The sequence below is a fragment of the Numida meleagris genome, chromosome 2 (genome assembly GCF_002078875.1).
Source record: "Numida meleagris isolate 19003 breed g44 Domestic line chromosome 2, NumMel1.0, whole genome shotgun sequence".
Classification (NCBI taxonomy): Eukaryota; Metazoa; Chordata; class Aves; order Galliformes; family Numididae; genus Numida; species Numida meleagris.
The window spans coordinates 20,221,025-20,233,747 of record NC_034410.1 but is presented as its reverse complement, the minus strand read 5'-3'; the positions used below and the strand labels follow the sequence as shown (position 1 = coordinate 20,233,747).

The window sequence follows — 12,723 nt, the reverse complement described above, 5'->3', positions numbered from 1 at the left end:
TCAGACAAAACTGATTCAAATTGATGTAGTTACGCAAAAAAAAAACAATACCAAAATTGAAAGTTTATTTAAACAAAGGTCCATGCCAGTATAACTTTTAAAGCTGGTTCAATGCTTGTTTCAAGTAAACAGCAGTAACAGCACAGGCAGACTTCCCTTCTGAGCTTTTGTCCTTTTCTCTGCCAAACAATAAACTTGTTTTGGTCAAGAATGTATGCAGGCTTGGACTCCCAACTACCTCGTGCCTGACACGCTGCAGGAAAAATGTTATTTTCATTCACGGAACAAAATACTGCTGCATTTTTGAAAAACAAATTTCCATATGCAAACTATTAACGCACATATCCCATGAGAAAACATAAACTAACCTACACTCAGTTTCTAAATGGAGTCTAAAATTATTCTCCAGGAAGTTCAGATATGCCATGTGCCACTGAATGTGAAGTAGCAGATGACAGCTATAGTCACTATAACAGACTGAAAAACTTGAGTTTCCTTTAATTTTACCGATGACTATGAACAGTTTCCTAATGAAACTGTTCTGTAGGAAGGAAATAGTGCTGCAATTCAAACTGCAATCAAATGGATAGCGCAGGAATTTATTTGGCACTCTATAACTAATAGTCAATACTGTAATACTGTAAAAAAGCCGAGTTACTCTGTTGTTTCTCAGAGATGGAATTTACACCCTGTGGGTTTCAGGGCTCTGCTAACGTAGTCTTTCAGAGCTATCAGCTACTTAATCGGCGTTTTGGATTTAGTGAGGAGTGACTTAAATTCATGGTACCGACTCGGAAGGGAGGCAGTAGCAATGATTCTACAGTCATAATGCTCCCTGTAAACAAACCAGACATTTAATGCCAAAATTTTGCCCTCCTTTCCTGGGGGCAGCAAGGAGAGAGAGGATTTTATTTTGCCTTGCTTCATAGTCCTTCATAGAGGTCATTTGCTTTGGCTTTTTAGATGCATAAAATTGTGAAGGCATGCTAGAACCTAGCATAATTAATTCCCATGCTGGCTAATCGTAACATTTAGCTCTTAGTCTTTAAAGAAAGCATGAGGATTAGGCTTTGGTAAAGAACATAAGCACAGCAATCGCTTATCAAGCACCTTGCTGCTTGTCCAGGTCTACAGCTCTCCCAAAGGATTTGGATCCCCTCCACACATGCAAAGTTACTGAAGAATTTACAGATGTTTCGAAAATCTTCTGGGAAATGTGGTAGAGTGAGCCTTTCCAATACCTTCAAATTTGCCAATTTTTGTGAAACCATCTGTTAGTTTTTGCAGTCTTACCTGGTAACCATTCCTATCAAGCCTAATGCACATGCAGGTTCAATACCTGGAACAACACGACAGCCTCTGTCAGAGCTGACAGCGGCACCCACACCAACGCCCTGCTTAGGAAGTGAGGGTGGGTGGCTGCAATTTCCACTCCTGAGTAACCACCAGGACACCTCTGAGACTCACATTCTCTTGAAGCTGTGACACTTCAGCAAAGCACTTGAGGTGAGGAGCATAGCTAGCCAAAAGGGTTGAGCACTCGGCAGGGACACACCATTTTGGATTAAACAGCTATTAAGCAACGGTTTTGTGAAGAGGATTCTCCAGGAACTGCCCCAGATGAGGCTCAGCTGCCCCCTTCCCTCATCCTTTCTGGCCCTTGCAGTTTTTCAGTCATAGCTACAGCACTGCAACGCTTCAGCAGGAGCACGGCTCTACCTGCTTTCCTTTAGTCAGCATGCAGCTAGAGCCAGAAATCAAATTTGCACCCTTCAAATTCATTGGTTTTTTGGAGAAGATGGCAAAAGGGAAGAGTGGCCACGCTCCTTCCATCATAGGCAGTCACCCTGAGATCAGGGCAGAAAGCCAGGCTGCAAGAAAACCAGGTTCGGCTCTCTCTACTGCCTAGGCATACTTGGTCCCACTGTAGCCTAACAGCTTTTCCAAGCAATAGGACTGTGGGGATTTGCCTCTTGATTTCAGAGAAGAGAGGAGTAAAGAAAAATAATCATCTACCCTTTCTTCCACTTGTAAAACGAGCACATCATCCTGCCTGCATGCCTTCCACACGTGGAGCAGCAGCCCACCAGGCTGCGGCCGTTCCTCACCAGGGCACAGGGTCATGCTGCCGGGCTGAGGAGCAGGTAGGCCCTGCCCTTAGCGCGAAGCAGGAACGCCAGCCACATCCTGCTGTCAGCCTCCCACACATCCTGGCGTGCTGCCCACCTTCAGGGAGTAAAGAACATCAGTCTTTGATGGAGTTGGGATCATATCGTTCCCATTGCTTCAGGTATCTATACCATCGATTACATTTTCAGGCACTTAATTCTGCTCAGGCCACACACAGGGTCAAAACTCCACCTACACAGTCTCCATTAGCAGACAGGTATTAGAAGGGCCAAAGCTGTAAAGCCTGACTCCACTGCCAGAAGTCCAAAAAATCCCCTTCAGAGCCCTTGCATTCACCAGGCCCGAGCTGCTGCGTGCACACGGGCCGGACAAGCCACCATCAATCCCTTCCTTTGCGCGAAGGAAGCAAATGCTTTAAGCGCAGAGCTGTAACGCAGGAAGGGAAACTATCACTGTTTCCAGGGCAGAATCTTCTCACTGTTCAACAACAAGAAGAAACCAAACCACAGACCATTCACTCATGGGAAATGGAGGGGAGAAGGAAACCGCCACTCCTATATGGAGGTGGATAGGGCTAGCAGTTATGAAGAACAGACAAGTTTATCTTCATCTAAATTGATGTTTTCAGGTACAGAATTCAACTTTCAGCAGAACTCGCTGTCAGAATTACAGGCATGTTTAAAAGGAAAGTTCAGACATTTGCATTTCATGAGATATTTGAGTCACATTCAAAATATGCTCACAGCACAGAGGCTTCACTACCACAGTTTGGCACTTTCAGCTAGAACAGTTTCTTACTGCAGGTTTTCTCGGTGCTCACGTTAGTGCAGCATCCGTGAATGGAAAGGACCGCTATCATATCTAACTATGATGCTATGCTGGAATGCATATAAAGTGCTTCAGAAGCCATTCTGGTTGTCGAGCATTGGAAAGGGAGTTAAGTTACAACAGCTTACCCAACAACAAAGATCAGCCCTCTTACATTTCAGGAAGCAGAGTACACAGGCTTCCAAGGACTGAGGGTAGAGCTTTTCTCTTCTGCTTGCCAGCCACATAGAAAGCAAAACTTCCTGTTCCACAGTCAGGATAAAAACACTACCAGGAACAATTTATGAATACGTATTTACACAAGATACTTTTCATTAGAATTACAGACTTCATAGGAAATCAAAGTAGACAAAGGAATATGTGCAATTTTGCAGAAGCATTGAAAACATTCAAACTATAAATATCCTGATAGTACTACTAAAATTCTTAGTTTTACACACAGGCTGATGTTACTCTACTGAGGAAAAACTAAGGTTTTGTGCCACAACTGTAAATTAAGTACAGTAACGTATTATCATTCCGGCAACATAGGTAACACCTGCACTGAACAGTGCGATACTGTTAAATCAATCCACTGATCTATTGAAGATCAAAATACAAATCTGTATTTTTATTGATTTGGCAGCGTTGCTTATGGAGAAACAAATGCACTAGTTAAACCAGCACATTGTCATTCTGCTCCAGTTACAAAAAACATCCAGGACTTTCATAGAGCTACAAACGTATCGTACTTCATGATTTTTCCCCAAATGATGATATCCACGTGAAGTAAATATAGCAAAGATACTCGTGTTTGTATCCTTCATTCTGTTACACTGACAAACATACACCACCACTTAATAAATAGAAATGCAGCAGTTCATCCACATAATAGCAAATATTTTTGTACCCTAATCCACCACTGAAGTTCAGTTTGTACAAAACAGTCTTTTCTACAGAGTGGAAAAAAAAATACCTTCTTCTCATCAAGGTGCAAGCTAAGCTTTGAAACTTAAATGAATGTGCTTTTATTCTTTTCATGGACAATAAAAGTTTCAAGGACTTTCTGATTTATCTGAAAATGCATAAATTTGGTCGCATGTGGATTTCTTCATCGTTCAGGTTTAATGGACTATTTCAGTATCACTGACGTTGTGCTTTTACTCCTCTTGAACAATATCATTCCAAGAGTTATGGAGATCAAATTAATTCAAATGATGACCTCAGAGTTCTAGAAACATGTGTCCTCATTGTAATACAAGACCAACCTAAAGGAAGAATGAAAACGTAGCATTTCAGTTAATGTACAGCAATAAATCTAGGCATTATTAGTTTTCTGCACTGGAATTACGGATCTTAAGCGTGCCCAATAAAAACAGCTATTTAAAAACTCCTCTCATTTTGGCCAGTGTAGATTAAAGCATTACTATACCTAGCAGAGTTCAGAAGCTTTTTTTTTTTTTTTTTTTTTTAAGCCCTTACCTTTTCAGATTCCATGCCAGGACACCTCCAGTTGTACAAATAATACTGCAAATTTCCATCTCCAATCCCAAACTTGAGTTTTTCCAGGAACGTTTTGTTTTCCATCAAGTCTAGTGCATTGAACACATCAAATCCTTTCTGGCAATAGCAAAACATTTTAAAAGTTTTAATGTTTCAAACGACACACAAATGACACTTCCCATAGTTGGCACAACAATATCCAAGAGACTAATCAAATTAAGTTGGGAAAAAAAATACGGGAATAAATCTTTCTTTTTAGTTAGACACATACACACATTTTTCAAGTGGAAAGTAATTTACAGCTTTGCTTGAAGATTATCTCCGAAAGGGTAGGAATTTTAAAGCCACTTTCGGGGCTAAAGGCTTGAAGAGTTCCTAATGCCTTTATTTATCTTTATTCACACAAACATTTTTTTACAGCATCACATACAGTGCTTTGATGCACATGGCCTATTCCAGCTGAACACTGAGTTGAGCCCAGCCCATGGCCAAGCACCCATCCAGCATCTCGCTCACCCCTCTCCTGGAAGATGGGAGGAAACAGCAAAAAGACTTGTGAATCAAGATAAGGACAGCATAATAAAGAAAGCTACACAAATAAGCAAAGCAAAAAGAGGAACTCATTCAGTAGTTCCCATCACCAGGGAGATGCCACGCTACTTTCTTGAAAGCAGGGTCTCAGCACACAGAATGGTTGCTTGCGAAGAAAAATGCCATAAACCACAAGCATTCCCCTTCCTCCCGCTTTCTGCTTTTACTGCTGAGCACAGCGTCATACTGTCTGGAACATTCCCTTGGACAGTTTGTGTCAACTGTGTCCCCTCCCAGACTCTTGCCCACCCCCAACCTCCTCGTAGGGGGAGATGTAGGAGAGTGGAAAAGTTTTCATGTTGTGTAAGTGCCGTGAGCAATAGCCAAAATACTGGTGTGTTATCAACACTGGTTTGGCTGCAAATACAAAGCACGACACCATACAGGCTGCTATGATGAAAGGGAACTCCATCCCAGCCAGACCTGGTACAAAAGTAGTGATGTGAGGTATGTGTAAACAAAAAGCTGTGGTTAGGAGTGCATTTATCATTTCTCTTCTCCTGCCTCTCCTCTCCTCATCTGAAAGTCCAAGTGCCAGACCTGCAAACTTAGGCACTTAACGACTGTAGACAGTTCTCAGTGTTTTCACCGCACGATGACCCATCTAAAGAAAAGAATCACGCGACATATTCTAAGAGAAACACAGACATGGGAAGGTAGCATGGCGTTGTGGTTAGACCACTCCATGGTTCCTGACCCATTCATCAGTGGCCTACTGTACAGCCAGCCACTCAACTCCCCATGCTACACTTCAGCTGGAAACCAACCTTTATATCTTTCACTTTGACTTTTAGAAATAAGTAGTTTGTGTAGACACTTCTGAAAACTATACTAACATCTGTATTTTCGTATTTTTCATTACCTTTGAAAGCCTGTCTCTAAACTTCCTTTGGTATTACAGTGGAGCCTGAGCAATGGGGTTCTGTATTGCCTGTGACTACCCAGGAGATATCTTTGCCAAATAGTTACCTGACTTGATACTGTTTATAGCTCAAACAAGCCTCAGCAAGCAGTTCATGTCATAGACATTAGCTCAGCTGCAGTGCTGCACGGCTGAGAAACGCAAGATGAAGACTGTGGAGCTGCTTTCATGCTACCTGAAGTCTGAACAGATACAGCCTTTGCAGACCACAACAGGCTTTATAAAGGATTAGTGCAGAAATTCCAATGCCACATTTGGAGCACAGACAGGCAATGGCTCTGAACAGGGTCAGATGGAACACACCGAACATTTGCTTGCATTGAGCAGTAGAAAACATGCCATGCTCTGCACTGTGGTGGGAACTGCTGCTGCAATGGATACCATGGACTGGATATGCAGTGCTGTTAAGTGCCAGCTCTACAGAGGTCTCTGAGAATCCACTCAGAGTGCTGGGACCTGCATCACCTGCACAGCTCTGTCCAGACTACAATGCCATGGTGTTTGTGTCATACTGCCATGAAACCCTGATGATTAAGGGCTGAGTGTTTGTTTTTAATCAGACAGGAATTGCAAGAGTTTAGTGCTACATTTAAAAGCTCTTCTAGTCTCTTCCCTTCCATTTAACTTAATTGTGGTATCAGTTATTCCACATACAAATCAGTGCTTAAGAATTTCATGACATCACCTATCTAACTTTACAGTCAGCAGTTCTTAACAAGATTGGAATGCAGACTTTTTCATTTTGTATAAATAAAAAAAATCCACTTTATTTAATGTATTTAATAGAACTTGTTAACTCACCCAAGGAAAAATATTTTAGTGATACTTTCCACTCTTCCGATACTGAATGAATATGGTCACCAGTGTGCTCTTGGATGAGTACACCGTTAAAGCTACTGCAAATACTTTGATCTTCATACACTTGTCACTTGCTAACATTACTTAAAGTAAAAAGGAAAAACAAACATAGTGTTTTATATTTCAGGGTATACTAGAGTCTCATCATATGCACTCTGAGCTGTAGACATTAAAAGAAAACAGAATGTAATGGAATGCATAAATTACTGACAGTTTTCATCTTGCCATTACTCCTAAGAATACTTTCATGAAAGTAGCAGAAGGAAAAATACTTACCAACTTAGCTATTATGAGTGCATCATTCATTAAATCCAAGAGGGGGGTCTCTGTATGAATATTGTAGAAGGAATAGGCAGCTTTCAGGCTTTTATGAACAGGATGGTGCATCACTGTTGAAGGTAATGTGTAGAAACTCAGGAAGTCTGTTAAAACACCATTTGCGCCCTAAAAAATACAAACAAAAACCAAAACCAGTCAACTAATAAATAACCACTTAGTTACTGAGTGCACAATGCCGCAAACTATTATTCCATAACAGACAAGCTTGGCTAAGAATGGAAGAAACAGAATTATTTACAAGGATGTATCGATACATCAAAGTGAGACTGCAGCCAGAAACGGTCACTTCAGAAAAGGACACAAATGTTTAGATTCTTCTACTCTATTGCATCAATAACATTTTGACAACCAACGGTCAAAGCATTTAAGTTTGTTTCTCAAGCTTACCTTCCTACAAAAATAGATAACAAAACATACTCACCCCCGCCCAAAAATATGTATAGAAAAGTTCTTCCAACTGAATGTAATTTTTAAAAGATTTTTTTAATCTGATGAAGTTCACACTGAGGAATCATTTTCTCAACTATCTGCTAGACAACAGTGCTAAATTACATTGAAATTCTAATAAGTCCAGTAGTAATCAAAAAAGGTAATCAGACAAAAATCCAAAGTATCCTACAGAAACTTGCCTAATATTTAATGAACATAATGAAGTTTAACCATTTTCAAGAGTGTATGCAATAGGAAATAATTAACACATGGTTTATAACTGACACACTCAGCACAAAGAATACTACCCAGATTTTCACTGTTCCTATTCTGATCGTGTTTCATGACTCCTCCAAGAAGATAAGGCAAAGGAGCCACACAATCCTGGTGCTTACGGAGAGTTCTGTAGTTTCTGGGCTCGAATTCGCCAGCAAAGACAGAAAACCCAGAGGAAGAAAGCGTGGTGAGGAGAACAAAAGAGGAGCAATAAAGCAAATCAGACCATGGAGAAGTCCAGTGAGCACTAGACCCACTGCAAAGTAAGTAGAAAAGTAACTCTGGACAAAGATGACTGATGAGCAGCACCTCTTATCTCCAGCAGCAGGAAGTTTCTACATTCAGCTGAGACTCCTGAATGAATTCACACTGCTGTGTGGAAACACTGACAACTGCTACCTGAAGCTTCTGCGAAGATGTGCTAAGTTTAGTAATTTCAGTGCTGACCTTTTTAGATAACCTTATCAATTCAAACGAAGTACTTCACTATCTGAAAATGATGTCCACACTTGATACAGCATGGAGTCAAGGGGAAAAGCGTATCTTCCTCCCCTAGCTTAATCACAGCTACCTCCAACCACACCTTGGGCATTTCCAATCCAAACGCTAGCCTATTCTGTACTGCTTATTCTGTCACAGGTGTTGTCACCACAATTCAGGCTGAGGGGAGGAAGCAACAGATGATCATTTAGGAACAAAAGAGAACTGAACTCCTAGTCAACAGCACTTCACCACAGTGCCAACACACAAACGCACACAAAATCATCAGTATGCACACAGACACTCTATTAAAAATAGATATTTTACTGAAGCAGACTACTGGAAAAATCCCACACAATTCCCATATACTAGCAGTGTGTCTCTAAAAATTGGTTTTAAAGAAGTAAAAATGTTGAACTGGCATATTGCAGAAAAATATTCAACACCTGTGGGAATGAAACTGAATTCAAACCAAATCCTTTTACCAGTCATTAAATCATTTTTCTAGAAAAGCAGATTTTTTGGACAAAAGCAATATTGGACAATTACTGTCACTTCTCTCGAGAAGGAACAGGGATCAGGGAGGCATGCAGGGTGTGCGAAGGTCATTTTTTAAAATGTGTAAGGTTCTTCAATGTGATACTTCCAAGACAACGATATTTTGAGATTTCAAAATTCTTTTTTAAAAAAATTGTAAGAGTGCTGCAGTTTATCACAGTCAAACAAACATTTCCTTACTATAAGAATACAATATGAAGAACAAAACTTGGAGTCATGACACCAAATCTCAACTGCATTTCAAAAAGATTGGTGCTGATAAAAATTTTCACAAGCAACATTCACATACACGTTCTTGAGGTAGTTAGGGAACATTTTACCTCTACAACAAAAGTGTCAATAATATGTTCCCGAGGCAGGAACCAATGGGCCACCTCTTCTTCATCCATCACAGGAGCAAGATTAAACTGCTTCAAGTAAGTGTTGATTAATTCTTGGACGGCTTTAGTATCTTTTTGTTCCATTGGCCTCAAACCCGAAGTCTTCGTAGCCTTATTGTAAGGAAGAAAAATAAATGTTAAGATGTTGAAAGGAAAACTGCATACACAGCAAGGTCTGGAAATAGGCTGCACAGTCATTCCACTTGCTCTAATGCATTCATTATTAGCCTACTTTACCCTAGCCACCTAATTCATTATGCTATTTTACAAACCGCTTTCAATCAGAATTCCCCCTCTTCTAATTATTGAGACGGTCTGGGGCACTTCAATTTTAATATTCCAATATTGAAGCAACTTCATTTCTCCAGAGAAGGAGATGCTACTGCCAACAGCCCAGGCTTCACACATTTGTATTCCGATTTTTTTTTTCCAGGTCAGTCTTTATTTCTTATCCTCTTCTAAACTACATAGGGCGCAGGTACAGAAATAAAACGTAAAGCAACTTACATATCAGAAGCTAATCTGAAGACAAGAACTCTTATGATTCAAATTTAAAAATATTAGTCAAGCTATAAACCAAAGTCAAATGATAATGTTTAATAAGAGATCTTTTAACCTGTTCTTAATGCTTATAAACTTGCTTGCCAACTCAAATTCCTATATACACTCAGCCACAGTTTACCAAGAAAGCTTCTCATAACTTCAAGCTTTCTGAAATTAAAAAAAGTTATGGTATTTTAACAAATATTGCAGCTTACTTGAATGTAAATCTGGAAGAGGAAAAACTGCTTCCCGGTACTATACGATTAATTAATGTTTAAACACGTAAAGGTGGCTGAAGTTTTCTCTCCAGTTATTATTAGCTTTCTTGACTATTTCCTTTCAGGGAGAGAAAGGCTCATTCTCCTTCAGAGCTCGTTTGTCCAGCTTCATCTATCTGAGCCACATACTTGGGCATGTACCACATTAATCACAGCAAAGTCAATTGCAAGAGCAGCCAAGTAGTGATTTGATTACTGGAAGCCTGAAATTAGTGCAGCTGATTATGCCCTGCTCAAAAAGGAGTTATTCTGGGGGTCTTTATTCACATGCTCTGGGATTCAGCAGCTAGATGAAAAATTAAGACACATCTTGCCACAGTCCTGTACTGGGACTATTCTTCCTGCTTTCCTGAGCAGCATGGGATGGTGGTGTGACTCCACAACAGCATCTGCTCTAGAATTTTAAGTGCTCTGAATCCATAAGGAGAACGGCCCTTTATATGTTGTATTTTGTTCACAACTTCCTTATGAACGACAACATAACATACTAATTTCTGCTTCCCCCAAGCCTGACTTCTAAAACTATACACTGGAGCACAAAGGGAGGAAAAGCAGTTGGGCTGCAACATCTTTAGAAGCACTTAGAATGGCCAACCTAAGTGATTATTTACAGCTGCAGAAGTGAAGAAGAAAGTACAGAATAGGGCTAAGATTTATTTCTCCGCTCCACAAACTGAGCTGCCTTGGGCATATTCCCATGTGAGTATTCTAGCTACGGAGCTCAGCCACAGAAAGACATACAAAGACAAACACACTCCTGTCTTTATTCAAAACACAGCCAAATTTTCTTCCTTTCAGAAAACTCCTTGCTTAAGAGATTAAACACTTTACCTCCACCTATTTTTTTAATGTATCTGCAGGTATATGCACAAAGAGCCTTCAGTGAGGGTGATACTTCAATGATGTAATTACAGTATTTCCTCTATTATTTCAGAAAACCTTTTCAGTTCACACTGTTTTTGTGATTAGGATTGATTAATTCCTATTAAAGGGAGATGAGCTCCCAGTGGCAATGATATTTCAAGGACTCTAGGAAAAGAGGTTAGAATGCAAGAAACATTGGTGTTGAGGGACATTAAAGTGGTGGTTAGGAATTCAGAAAGCTTTTATTTTAGGACAGTTTGTCCTGAATGAACCAATTTGTCTGACATAACTGTTTATAATAACAGCCTGAGACTGAAGATACAGATTTGCAAAAGCACTTAGACCTTTCCACAGGAAAAGAAACTCTATAGAACCCAAAGCACAAAAACTAAGCAGTAAGCATTAGCAAAAATGTCAAGGCTAGGTTAGATGGGGCCCTGGGCAACCTGATCTAGTGCCTGATTTAGTGGTTGTCAATCCTGCCCCCAGCAGGGGGACTGGAACTAGATGATCTTTAAGGTCCCTTCCAACCCAAGCCATTCTGTGATTCTGTGAAAAAAATTACATCTTTATTTTCCGTAGAAGAATCTCTCAAGTTCTACATAAAAGTAAATGAACAACTGAGGCATAAGGAGTCCTAAGGCCCTTGGTTTACAGTTGACTGTAGTTATACTTCACTGTATGATCCTTATCTTATTCTTTAAGCTATTCTTACCACGTATTGTTTCCATGAGAAATGGTACTAGTGTTGCCACTGAAACCCATATTTGAAACTGTCTATGGGACTTTTCAGACTTTTAAAAACCATCTTCAGATTTGATGAAAGCTATATTTAGTTCTCCAAGATTAAAACCTAATTAATAGGGTTATTAATTCTTAAGCTCTGAAAACGGCTGCCCTGCACGCAAGGGAGAAGGGAGAACCCACACATGCAGGCACAAGTAGCATGCAGGCAGCACAGGAAATGAGTCCCACTGACAGCAGCAGGAGTTGAGATCAAGCCACGGCACGTGCTTCATACTGAGGAGTGCTTAGTGTATTACTCACACGGACCAGTAAGAACAGAGCCTGCAGCACCAAGCTAAATATAAACAGAAAAAATTCTCCAAAGGCAGATAAATAATTACAAAGTGCATTATAAAGTATAAAAAAGCACTTCTTTTTTTAAACGCAAAGGGAGAGTTTGTTTACATCAAAAAGGTTTACTTGAAATGGCACTGGTCCAAAGGACAGTCTGCAAATCCCTCCAAATAGAAAGGTAGCTTTTACAAGCAAAGAAATTGCTTTCCATCATGTAGCTTAGACTAGCTTCTATAGGCTATTACAGCAATGAGATTTTTTTAATAGTTCATCTCAGACTACTTACAGAGACCTGCCCTGTCAAGGAAATGCATCTGAAGGCTTTTTGCCAGCCTAGCTATTAGCAGCAAATATGGAAAAAAATATTTTTAACTAACCCAGCTACGCCAGAACACTTTTTTTTGGCCCAACCATGCAAATAACAGCACACAACACTTAAGGCAGCTTTTGCTGAGCCTGCTCATTGCAGACCAACAACTTTCTCTGACAGACAAGAAATAGCTGGGAATTAGAGTGGAACCAAACAATCCCACTGTACTCAACCAACTTTCTAGAGGACTTTTCTAAGAATTTTAAGACGTTAGCTGTTAATTTTCTACTCCAGTAATTTTTATCAGATAAATTACACCTAGAAAAATCTTATCATCTTCAACTCAATCCTATATGCTTACAAAGTCAAGGTTTC

The 12,723-nt window shown here is 40.0% G+C and overlaps 1 protein-coding gene across 1 annotated transcript in view; it reads right to left on the bottom strand.

Moving 5' to 3' along the window:
• The window catches only part of NMT2 (N-myristoyltransferase 2), a 32,238-nt gene continuing 19,566 nt past the window's right edge, over positions 52 to 12,723 (bottom strand). The window contains exons 9-12 of the mRNA XM_021386742.1: positions 9,214 to 9,384; positions 7,088 to 7,255; positions 4,420 to 4,557; positions 52 to 4,205 (exon numbers count right to left, since the gene is read on the bottom strand). Coding sequence (XP_021242417.1) covers positions 4,185 to 4,205; positions 4,420 to 4,557; positions 7,088 to 7,255; positions 9,214 to 9,384 — 498 coding nt within the window. The 3' untranslated portion in view covers positions 52 to 4,184. The remainder of the gene's footprint in view (positions 4,206 to 4,419; positions 4,558 to 7,087; positions 7,256 to 9,213; positions 9,385 to 12,723) is intronic.